Raw genomic sequence first — 13,179 nt, forward strand, 5'->3', positions numbered from 1 at the left:
CAACCCCCACATGTACTCAGACTGTATAGCAGCCACAAATCATGCAGCTGTGTTGACAAAAACTAAATCTCCGAGCACGCCAAAATACTCGGAGTACACCCGAGCATGCTCAGGAAAACCCGAGCAACGAGTATACTCGCTCATCACTAGTTCTGACCCTTGTTTCTGATTTTGCCACAGTTTTGAGTCTTCAGTTTATCTGGGGTGTGACCGCCTCCTTGGGCTACGCTTGTATGTATACTTAGCTTCCTGCAGAAGGCTTCTAATTGCAGTCAAGCACTGATCCTGTCACCACCTTGGCTATATTAAGGCATTGGTAGACAAAAAGCAAGGTGAGTGACTAGACTTAGTGACCATCATAATTGGGTACACCTTGTCATGCTGTGATGGCTTTCATGCTTTTTTGATAAAAAAAATTTAACTAAATACCCTTTGCTTTTTATGTGTTACTATTTAGTTACTTACTCTAGTGTGGCTACGCGATATGTTATTCTAGTTATATATATATTTGATAATATCCACAGCGTATATGTTCATCTCCATATTACACTTATAGTAACAAGTGTTCTGGCCATTGTTTTGATTTTGATTGATAATCTTCGTTATCCAGAATAACCAGTTCTTACACGTTAGTTCAAAGGAACCTTAGTTATGAAAGCTATACTTTTCAGGAGTAAAGTTTATATGTGGTATCTACCTATTTAAATCTATCCAAATTATATCTACTCATTGGTGCTGGAAATGTCTTTTCAGCTAACATGTAAAAAAAAAAATCTTTGTTGTAGTCCAAGAATTTAAAGTTATTCCCAAGGAATATGGATTTATGAAAATTGGCTTGTATGAGCTCCACATTCCACCTAGTTTACCCCCTGGAGTTCCATTTACAGCCTACTGATTGATTATGGTTATGACCACTGCAAATTTTTGAAAGTTGTCACAGTTCATCGTTATGGTGGAGAAGAGCTATGGATTATACGGGTAGACTTTTGGGCTAAGAAATCTCAGAACTGCTAAGAAACTAGGAACATGTATTTATACAATCTAAAAATGGACTGAAGAATTAAACATCTTTCTAAATTCACATAAAAAATATTGAGACCTTCTCGTGGTGAAGAGACTCTTTGGAAATTTGTAGTTTTTGCATTGAGGGTCAGTAGCTTCAAGTTACACCCTTACCTTTGAGCCTGGTATTCAGGTCAGAGAGTTTCGAGTTGTGCCTCTGGTTACCACTCATCATTATATGCACTTTAGGAATGTAAATAATGTAGACTCTTGCAATTGAATGTCAGTGTTTCCTTAACCTTTATGCTTTTTTTTTTTTTTTTTTACATTTTCTCAAACTTTTACAGAAATCTTGGTGAGTTTCTGATCATTGGAAGACAAAATGAGAAAACGTATCTGCTGCCAGAAATTTTTTATTTTATTGTTTCTAGTTCTATTGTTGATGTACGGGTACTTATTCTACTACAATATTAAAATAAAAATAATCAACAAATGGATTCAAGATTCTGCAAAATTACAGGATAGAAACAAACCTGGGAATAATTTGATTTACACAGCATCTAAGCACCCCCTGGCTCCTCTGTACCCGTTTCCATACAAGTTCCTCATTAGCCAGCCAGACAAGTGCAAGAACCGGAAGCCTTTCCTTGTATTAATGGTGATTGTTCGGTGCCAGGACTTGAAGTCTAGACATATAATCCGAGAAACATGGGGTAATGAAAGTCTTTATGGTGTTGAGGTGGTCAGGATTTTTCTGGTGGGTCTACCTCAATTTGCTACTCAGGATGGAACCCAAGATTTTTTAGAGGAGGAAAGTGAGATCTTTGGGGACATTGTACAACAAGACTTCATGGACACCTATAACAATTTGATATTGAAATCCTTAATGGGTATGGAGTGGCTGACCAAATTCTGTCCTTCTGCCCGCTATGTCATGAAGACAGACAGTGACAGTTTTCTTAATGTAGACTACTTGATTCATAGTGTTCTTTATCCAGACTTACCAGTTCGTACAAATTACTTCACTGGGGCCATAATTAATAATGTTAAACCTTTTAGAAACAAGGCTGATAAATGGTATGTATCTAAGGAAATCTATGCAAATGATACCTACCCACCCTACTGCACTGGTCCTGGATATGTCTTTTCAGCTGACATGGCCAAAAAAATCTACGACGTGGCACAAGAAATAAGGGTCATCCCTATGGAAGATGTTTTTATGGGAATTTGCTTGTATAAGCTTCACATCCCACCTAGTGAATCTCCTAAAGGTGCATTTGACATCAACAGACTTGAATATGACCACTGTAAATTTAGGAAAGTAGTCATTGTGCAGAATTATTCTGGAAAAGAACTTCGAAATATATGGGCAGACTATCAAAATAAGAAATCTCAGAAGTGCTAAGAAAATAGAATCATTTTTTAAAGGGCAGAGTGTAAGTCCTTTTTGGTATGTGTGAAAGCAGTGCATCAGTGATACTGAAGTTTTGTGAACATTGGACATGAAATAAAAATTAATGGAGGACAAAGTCCAGCATTGTAACTACTTAGACTCATTTGGAGAAAAAAAAAGTGATGCCACAATGGACAGACTTCACCGAAATTAATCTTTTCCACACTCTCCTTTCCATGGGAGTCAGGAGAGTCCAGTTCTAGAGTTAACTTCTGGTCCCACCTATCTCTAAACCTCTAGTGGCCACCCCCTCTAAGTGGCCTTTACCATTGCCCATTCCTGCACTACTGGATGCCACCGAAGACAGCAGCCTGAATCTATCTGCAGGTGTTTAACCAACTAATTTCAGTCTTATGTGTTTAATCAACTAAGTTCAGTCCTAGGTTTAACACACGCTCTGAAACCAATTTTATTGAAATAGACAAAACACTTTAAAAAAGGGGTAAAAAGTGGTGAACTTTTTTATCCCTTTTTAGAAGTGTTTTGCCTATTTCAATTCATGTTTATTATTTTTATTAACTCAGTACATACAATGTCCCTATAACTATAGCATAGATCATAGCAGATAGCACTTCTGCCAAAACGTATAACACCTTATTCCAGGAAAGATTATGGAATCCAAAGGACAAACTAAGTGAATATGGAATCTTAAAATAATATATAAGCTTATTAAATAGTTTCTAAATTTGCAAAAAAATCAATAAAAGCCTCCAGGAAGAAGCAAAGCGAAACGCGCATCGGGGTGACGTACGCGGTTCCTTGTCTGCCTTTTGGTCAGCTGATAAGCGATTCCATTGTTGGCAGATAAAGACCTGCATTTTCTATACTACTGATGCCGCACTTTCATTATATTTAGGTATACATGATGGGATATTAAGTTATCTGCATTGACAAAAGGAACCCTTTCCAATTGATGTGCATTTATTATCTATAAAATGACTGTTCCTTTTCTACAGGCTCCTTTGCTTTTATTGATTTGTGTACTTGGAAATGATTTAATAAATGCATTTATTATTTTGGGATTTCGTATTTACTTCATTTGTCCTTGGCATCATGTTTCCTGTGATATTGTTTTATACTTTTATTAGATTTTTTATCTCTGTGGGCACGTTTTTTCTGTATGTTTTCATATATTTTTGTGCTGAAACACTTCTGTTTATCCAATGTATATACCTCAGCATGGCATATAGTCATCTTTAGTATCAACAACTACTTTGTTTCTTATGCATATCGAAGTGCATGTGCTGTGACACGCTGCTTCAATCACTCATTTTTCAACAAGAAGTTGTGTAAATTGAAATAAAAGCCATTAAAAATGGAGATATGGATTTGTCCGAAACGCGTTTAACAAGTTCACATTTAGACGCAGTCATTATTTTTGTGTCCACTAGATTCTTTGGTTAATCATGGAAGGATAAATTGGAACATTTGAACACTGAAGTGCACATGTTCTGTAACTATAAGTTGCTGCGCTTCTATTTAGAATATTCTTTCATAACCCGAGCATTGAGTTTACTGTCACGTCTATGTACTTGTCCAATTTGGACTGTATAATCATCATACCGGAGCGGTGAAAGTCACCAGACTGCATTTCTCATGAAGAATGCGGAGATCGCTGAACACTGTTTGGACAACTTTGTACATCGGGGTTGAAATTGTGAGGAGACTTGGTGTGATTGACATTACTCAGCTGGGCTATACATTTTATTCGAGAGGGTCAGGCAATGTATGAATTTGTGTTATTTCAATAGTTTGGACTGGATGTAGATTCTGTTATGCAGTACAGACCAAAAGCTTGGACACAACTTCTCATTTACAGATTTTTCTGTATTTTCATGACTATGAAAATTGTAAATTCACACTGAAGGCATCAAAACTATGAATTAACACATGTGGAATTATATACTTAACAAAAAAGTGTGAAACAACTGAAAATATGTTTTATATGCTAAGTTCTTCAAAGTAGCCACCTGGTCTTCCAACAATCTTGAAGGAGTTCCCAGAGATGCTTAGCACTTGTTGGCCCTTTTGCCTTCACTCTGTGGTCCAGCTCACCCCAAACCATCTCGAGTGGGTTCAGGTCAGGTGACTGTGGAGGCCAGGTCATCTGGCGTAGCACCCCATCACTCTCCCTCTTGGTCAAATAGCCCTTACACAGCCTAGAGGTGTGTTTGGGGTCATTGTCCTGTTGAAAAATAAATGATGGTCCAACTAAACGCAAACCGGATGGAATAGCATGTGTTATGATCTGGTGGCCAAGGAGCAGCATGAGACGTACTCTGGAGAAGGTGGGACCTGTACTGACCCTGAACTTAACACCGCAACTAGAAGTAGCCGTGGAATGTACCTAACACTCCCTAGACTGTTGTGAATTCCGATCTTGGGCTCCCTCTGGTGGTTTCTAGTGGAACTTAGCAGCTGCATTCACTATTAATTCTTGTTATTTAACTGGGCCCTAGTCTGTAGTCAATGCCAGCTGTCAATGTTCCTCCTGTGGACTCAGTCCTTTCCTGGAAGTGCTCTGTTGGCCAGTTCATTTCAGCTTAAGATAAGTCAGCTAGTTTTGGGGTATTTCCCTGCTTATGACCTTCAGTTCAAGTTAATGTTATGTCTTTTTGTCCAGCTTGCCAGTATGAATTATTTCGGCTAGTTGGAAGCTCTGGGATAGCAGATTTGCCCCTCCACACCGTGAGTCGGTGTGGAGGTTATTTTTTGTAAACTCTGCGTGGATATTTAGTTTTTTAATACTGACCGCACAGTAGCCTTTGTATCTCTGTCTATTTAGATAGTTTTGGCCTCCTTTGCTAAAATCTAGTTTCATTTCTGAGTTTGTCATTTCCCTCTCCACTCACCGTCAATATTTGTGGGGGGCTATCTTTCCTTTGGGGGTTTCTCTGAGGCGAGATAGTTTTCCGTTTCCATCTTCAGGGGTAGTTAGCTCTTAGGCTGTGAAGAGGCCTCTAGGCAGAGATAGGAACGCTCCACGGCTATTTCTAGTGTTGGTGTTAGGTGTAGGGCTTGCGGTCAGTAAGGTTACCACCTCCTCAGAGCTTGTACATGATTGGTTTTACCCACCAGGTCATCTCAGTACTGCTTCGTAACCATCAGGTCAAAACACTAGACATCTCGACACAGCCAGAGGACTAAATACCCCTAGAGATAGAAAAGGGAAAACTATCTTGCCTCAGAGAAAATCCCCAAAGGATAGACAGCCCCCCACAAATATTGACTGTGAGAGAAGAGGGAAATAACATACGCAGACTGAAATCAGGATTTAGCAAAGGAGGCCGCTCTAGCTAAATAGAAAGGATAGGACAGAGTACTATGCGGTCAGTATTAAAACACTAGAAAATATCCACCACAGAAAATACAAAATCTCCACATCTAACTAAAGATATGGAGGATATATCTGCATCTCCAGAGATACCAGCTTGGCTGAACAAATCCTTATACTGACCAAGCTGGACAAGACAAAACATGGAAAAGAACTGAACAATAAGGCCCACAGCATGTGGACTGCAAAAAACAAAGCCAGAACTTATCTTTGTTGAAATAAACAGCAAAGCAGGAGAGACCAGGCAGGGATGTGAATCCTCCAGGAACAATGGACAACTGGCACTGACTAAAGGGTCAAGCAAGACTAAATAGCCCAGTCAGAATTGCCATAAGTGGACACACCTGATGAATGCAGCAATCCAAAGACTGCAGTGCTACCACTTATAACCACCGGAGGGAGCCCAAGAGCAGAATTCACAACAAGCATGCTGCTGCAAGATGCTGTGGTAGTAGCGTTGAGCGATACCGTCCGATACTTGAAAGTATCGGTATCGGATAGTATCGGCCGATACCCGAAAAGTATCGGATATCGCCGATACCGATACCCATACAAGTCAATGGGACACCAAGTATCGGAAGGTATCCTGATGGTTCCCAGGGTCTGAAGGAGAGGAAACTCTCCTTCAGGCCCTGGGATCCATATCAATGTGTAAAATAAAGAATTAAAATAAAAAATAGGGATATACTCACCTCTCCGGCGGCCCCTGGACTTTACTGCCGTAACCGGGAGCCATTGTTCCTAAGAATGCACGCTTGAAAGACCTTAGATGACGTCGCGGCTGCTTGTGATTGGTCGCGTAGCGGTCAGAAGCCGTGACGTCATCTAAGGTCTTTCAAGCGCGCATTCTTAGGAACAACGGCTCCCGGTTACGACGGTAAAGTCCAGGGGCCGCCGGAGAGGTGAGTATATCCCTATTTTTTATTTTAATTCTTTATTTTACACATTGATATCAATCCCAATACCGATTCCCGATACCACAAAAGTATCGGAACTCGGTATCGGAATTCCGATACCGCAAGTATCGGCCGATACCCGATACTTGCGGTATCGGAATGCTCAACACTATGTGGTAGCCATGCTAGTTCAGTATGCCTTCAATTTTGAATAAATCCCCAACAGTGTCACAAGCAAAGCACCCCCACATCATCACTCCTCCTCCTCCATGCTTCACGGTGGGAACCATGCATGTAGAGTCCATCCGTTCGCCTTTTCTGCATCGCACAAAGACACGGTGGTTGGAACCAAAGATCTCAAATTTGGACTCATCAGACTAAAGCACAGATTTCCACTGGTTTAATGTCCATTCCTTGTGTTCTTTAGCCCAAACAAGTCTCTTCTGCTTGTTGCCTGTCCTTAGCAGTGGTTTCCTAGCAGCTATTTTTTCCATGAAGGCCAGCTGCACAAAGTCTCCTCTTAACAGTTGTTGTAGAGATGTGTCTGCTGCTAGAACTCTTGTGTGGCATTGACCTGGTCTCTAATCTGAGCTGCTGTTAACCTGCGATTTCTGAGGCTGGTGACTCGGATGAACTTATCCTCAGAAGCAGAGGTGACTCTTGGTCTTCCTTTCCTGGGGCGGTCCTCATGTGAGCCAGTTTCTTTGTAGCGCTTGATGGTTTTTGCAACTGCACTTGGGGACACTTTCAAAGTTTTCCCAATTTTTCTACTGACTGACCCTCATTTCTTAAAGTAATGATGGCCACTCGTTTTTCTTTACTTAACTGCTTTTTTCTTGTCATAATACAAATTCTAACAGTCTATTCAGTAGGACTATCAGCTGTGTATCCACCGGACTTCTGCACAACACAACTGATGGTTCCAACCATATTTATAAGGCAAGAAATGCCACTTATTAAACCTGACAGGGCACACCTGTGAAGTGAAAACCATTTCCGGTGACTACCTCTTGAAGCAAATCAAGAGAATGCCAAGAGTGTGCAAAACAGTCATCAAAGCAAAAGGTGGCTACTTTGAAGAACCTAGAATATAAGACATTTTTTTCAGTTGTTTCACACTTTTTTGTTAAGTATATAATTCTACATGTGTTAATTCATAGTTGTGATGCCTTCAGTGTGAATTTACAGTTTTCATAGTCATGAAAATACAGAAAAATCTTTAAATGAGAAGGTGTGTCCAAACTTTTGGTCTGTACTGTATATGTATTTTTTATAGTTTTTATTTGATCCTTTTCTATATGCTTTATTTGTGTATGTTTTGCATTTAATCTTTGCATTTTTCTGTCTGTAGGCTATTTTATATTTTCACTATTTATCATAAATTCAAATTTTAAACTAATTTCTGACTAGAAATGAGTGAATATTTCAATGTTCGGTTCAGATTATGATTGCCGAATTTGCAGTATTCACCGATTAATTCGTTGAACATAAACAAATGCCATTCATCTTAATGGGAGGCAAAAACAAGCGCATGCACAACACCTTATAATGGCCCCAAATGTTGGCATGCATTATCGGGGTCTGGGACAGCATTTACAGCTTTCATTTGACCATCACAGTAAGACGAGGTGGGGTGAGGGAAAGGTGTAAGCCGCCTGTGCTAGGAGCCCTGATACCACATGCAACAGCTCAACCTGCTTTCATACTCAGCCACACTCAGGTGGCACAAATATCATATAAATTGTGTAGACTACTATTGGAAAAAAAACTAAGGATAGTAACAAGGGTAGTTGACTCCAAGGAAGAGGAGGCCTGACGGTCTTGGAGGCCTACTGCTACAGGCAACAAGCATGAAGGAGACCCAACCAAGAGTCTACACATTTACGAAAATTAGTGTCAGACACAAACAAAGTGGCATCAATTGCAATAGAGTAGAACTAGTACAGCAGGGACCGACGCCTCTTCCACTACAGCCAACTCAGCAGATGGAGACTTTAACGGGAGAAGTGGTGGAATCACTGTTCTGTATCCCTCTGAAAGCCTGGAAGGGGTGTAATTAGGTGGCCTACCAAATCCCTACTTGCACAAGTGGCAGCAGGTGAAAACTGCAACCCAAGAAGTGGTACCAGGTGCTACACCATGGCTGACCTACAGAAGGACCCCCTACAGCGGGTAAGCTGCAATGGACCGAAGGAGGGATGAAAAATGCAGGCAGGCACTGTAGGGACTCTGGAACTACGGGGGCAGATGGGACCGGCTGAGGAACAGAAAAGCACTGTTCGATGCGGGCTTGACCGAGTGTTACACAGGTGGGCACTGGCAGGTGCGATCTGGAGCACAGACAGGTATGAGCAGACAGGCACAGACAGGTAAGAGCAGATGGGTACAGGGTAGACAAGCAAACAGGCGGACATGGGGAACCTGACAACTAGCAAGCAAGCAAGGCAAACTAATAATGTAGCTGAGGCACCTCCATATTGGAAGAGAAGCCTTAAATAGAAGCTGTCACCCAGCTATAGGCTGGGAATACCTTAGGTTGATGCGGGTGGTCAATTTATGAGGGAGGGATCACACATGTGCGCTCTCTAAGCATAGTTTCCAGTCCTACAACTAAATCTTGGTGGACACCGACATATAGGGGTGAGAAGAGGAGGTGGTGTGTGAGTGGGAGACACTGAAAGTCCTGTCTGTTAGGTACAAGGAGATCCAACAAAGGGCCAAATAGTAAGAGGAAATGGTCCATTGTGTCAAAGACAGATGCTAGCTCCAGGATAAGGAGCAGGAAAAACTTGCATCTCTTTCATTTGGCGGTTAGTAGGTCACTGGTGACTTTAGTCAGGGCAGTTTCAGTGGAATGGTGCGGTCTGAAGCCAGATTGTAAGTGGTCAAAGTGGGAGCAAGAGGAGAGGTGGGAGGATAGTTCAAAATGGACATGTTATTCCAGTAGATTGGAGGCATAGGGCATAGGTAGACACAGAGGATGGGTAAAGGGTGGGCTTTCTAAGGATGGGTGTGACCGAGGTATGTTTCAATCAGGATGGAAGACATCAGTTGTTAGTGACAGATTGAAGACGTGGGTTAGGCTTGTGATGAAGACTGTGGTAAGGTTTGGAATGAGGTGGCATGCTATTCTGTTAAGTTCACAGGTGGTGAGGCAAAGTATTCAGCTGATAGGAGAGGGAGGGGGAGCTGGTGGAAGCAGGAAAGAATTGAAAGCACTGAATAGCCGTTAGGGTTGCAAGACAGGTATGAAATGAGGGATGAGAAGTTATTTTGTTTTGCTGAAGTGAGCAATTGCGTAGCATTTTTACAACTTCTGTTCCTGGACGAGCAACTCCGCTCCCTTTCTTTGGCAGCCGTGCAACGATACGTTTTGTAGATGAGGGCCAGTAAAAACATGTGCTCCAGTGGATGCTTCATCAAGTGGCCTCTGCTCCTCTTCCTCCACCTTAACATCACACACAGTACAGTCCTCAGAGATGGCACCCCAATTACCCTTTTTCCCCCATACCACAACTCTCCTAGCGCCCAACTGACTGTTGGGAACCACATATGGCTGAGTCTGCAGATCTCTTCACACATTGTATGCCATGTGCATAGGAAGTGTACTTTGACCCCTTCACCCCCGGAGTTTTTTTCCGCTTTTGCATTTTCATTTTTTGCTCCCCTCCTTCCCAGGGCTTATTTTTTGCATGACAAGTTTTACTTTTAAATGACACCATTGGTTTTTACCATGTCATGTACTAGAAAATGGGAAAAAAATTCCAAGTGCGGTAAAACTGCAAAAAAAGTACAATCCCACACTTGTTTTTTGTTTGGCTTTTTTGCCAGGTGCACTAAATGCTAAAACTAACCTGCCATTATAATTCTCCAGGTAATTGCTAGTTCATAGACACCAAACATGTCTAGGTTCTTTGTTATCTAAGTGGTGAAAAAAAATTCCAAACTTTGTTAAAAAAAAAAAATTGTGCGATTTTCCGATACCCTTAGCGTCACCACTTTTCGTGATCTCGGGTTGGGTGAGGGCTTATTTTTTGTGCGCTGAGCTGATATTTTTAATGATACCATGTTGGTGCAGATACGATCTTTTGATAGCACGTCGGGGAGAGAGAGGCTCTCTATATCCCACCAGTGGCACTTCTTAGATTACTGCGATATACACGGTAAACTATACTCTTCATTTGTTATTTGACATTAAGTTATGTACTCACTCATAGGATCCTTGCGAGAAAGTATAGTTATATAGATCAGTATCAGTAAAACTTGTAATCTGGGAAAATATAACAACAGCGCCATCTAGCACTTTTTTGTAGTTATGATATAATTACAGCATGAAGCACTTTATTGTTTTATTTTGTCATCATATGTATTCCAAATGGAGAACAACATTGCAATTTAGCATTTATCGGTAGCTAATGTATTTTTCCAGCTATAAATTACAGCATTAGGCACTTTATTGGTTTTTTTTTGTCATCATATGTATTCCAGATAGATTGTTAAATATATATTAAAATGTATGTGCAGATGCCATTTATGTAATTGGATGGGTAGTATATAGAGTGACCTCTATTTTTCCAGTACCTTGCTTCTGAATTTTAATATAGTAGTTTTTGTATGAATTAATAAAAATTTGTATTTAAGATAATTTTGTTTTTGTTGTCACTTCAATTTTAATATTTTTTTCGCCCCTAATGACGTTTATTTTTATGGGTGCGTAAAAAAATATATGGTATTTTATATGTATCTGAAGTGTTGCCCGGCTTATGGGTTAATGCATTTGTGAGGACTTTTTGTCTTGATTTTATAATAACCATTATTTATATATCACAAACACATTCCGCATAGCTTTGCAAGTCGGCAGTTCATATAAAAGAGTCAAAAGTTACCAAGTTTAAGATAATCAAACAAAGCAAAAATAATGATGACCCTGCTCTTCAGAGCTTACAATTTACAATAAGGTGGGGGTGACCAAGGTGCTTATTTACAATGATGGTACCACCATCTTTAGGAAATGGGGGGTAAATAAAGGCTTCATGAGCCTTTTTAGTGTGGTTGAGTTTGATGGCAAATTATGTTCAGAGAAGTAGAGAATAAGATATATATATATAAAAAGGACTTTGATTAGGGAACGTCATAGGCTGCCCTAAACAGATGTGTTTTTAGGGAGCACCTAAAAATGTCTAAGTTGTGGTTATACTCCTAATTTCATGGGGGACAAAGGGTAAGAGGAGAGTCATCTAGGTAGGAGATTGAACTGAGCTCGATAAAGTCCAGATCAGGGGTTTTACCGTGTTTGTGTGTCTCAGAGTTTGAAAGTTGTGAGAGGCCACGCCAATTGGCTAGAGATAGAAGCTGGGATGCAGATGGGGAGGTGGAGCTGTTGAAGTCTCCCAGGATAAGGGTTGTCAATTCTGAGGATATGAAGTGTGACAGCAACACATAAAAGTGGTCGAGGAAGAGTGTGGGTGAGCCTGGGCACCGGTATATGACTGCTACTCTGAGGGAGAGGGGATGGAACACCCTCATGGTGTGAACCTTAAAAGAAGAATGGCGTCCAATAGGACTGTGTTTATTTATTGGGTTAAAAACAGAATTGTTGTTGGCAGCGAGGAGTGTAGGCTTATCGTGGAGTTAGCAGTGATCGTATGGTGGGATATACACATATTCCAGGTGTTCTAATCGGGACGTGGATAAGCTGTACGCTCACTATTACTTTTCTGAGAACTAATTATTGTGAACAGCCTACAGCCCCCTCAGATGATTCGTCGCTAGTGATGAGCGAACGTGCGCGACACTACTTGTTACTCGCCCGAGTATTGGGGTATATAGCATTGACTTGTATTGGTATCGGTATCGGCGAGATCCGACACTTTTCGGGTATCGGCCGATACTATCCGATACCGATACTTTCAAGTATCGGACGGTATCGCTCAACAATAATTGTTAGCAATTGCTCTCTATCACAATCTTATATATATCTGGTCCATGAAACACCTTTTGAAATGTATGTTGGAGGTCACTCTCTTGTCATATAAGCAATAATGTATTCAACCAGAACCAACTTAACAAACAACTATTTTGATGTGACTTTATCATCTTTCTGTCAGAAGTCTTTTATAGCCTGATAAGAATTGTGCTTGTTTATTTGTGTGGTGGATTATTTATCTCCTATCAGGTACCAAAATACCATCGTTTAGGTTTGTGGGGTGTTTTTCCCTGTTATTGTGGGCAATTTTTTGCTTTTTAAATGTTTTTAATGTTTGATTTGTTCTGTATACTCTAATAAAATTTATATTTTGCATTGAAGTATTGCTCTGGTGATCTCCACTACAACATGTCTTTTTCAATGTGTATATGTTAGTGGTTTTTCATGTTTTGGTAAATCCCAGATTTTTGTGATGGGTATATTTGAGGTGGTGCCCTCCAACTGGTGGTATATTTTGCAATAATTTTAAGAGGCCTACCTCGAACATTCTTGGAAATATACTGTATGT

General features: G+C 40.5%; 1 protein-coding gene across 1 annotated transcript; it reads left to right on the forward strand.

Moving 5' to 3' along the window:
• Nucleotides 1–210: 210 nt before the first annotated feature.
• Nucleotides 211–4,300, forward strand: LOC143774428 (beta-1,3-galactosyltransferase 1-like). Its single transcript, XM_077262014.1, has 2 exons — nt 211–332; nt 1,350–4,300. The coding sequence occupies exon 2, from the start codon at nt 1,385–1,387 to the stop codon at nt 2,405–2,407; it is 1,023 nt and encodes a 340-aa protein (XP_077118129.1). The 5' UTR covers nt 211–332; nt 1,350–1,384; the 3' UTR covers nt 2,408–4,300.
• Nucleotides 4,301–13,179: the final 8,879 nt, after the last annotated feature.

Source organism: Ranitomeya variabilis, chromosome 5 (genome assembly GCF_051348905.1).
Source record: "Ranitomeya variabilis isolate aRanVar5 chromosome 5, aRanVar5.hap1, whole genome shotgun sequence".
Lineage (NCBI taxonomy): Eukaryota > Metazoa > Chordata > Amphibia > Anura > Dendrobatidae > Ranitomeya > Ranitomeya variabilis.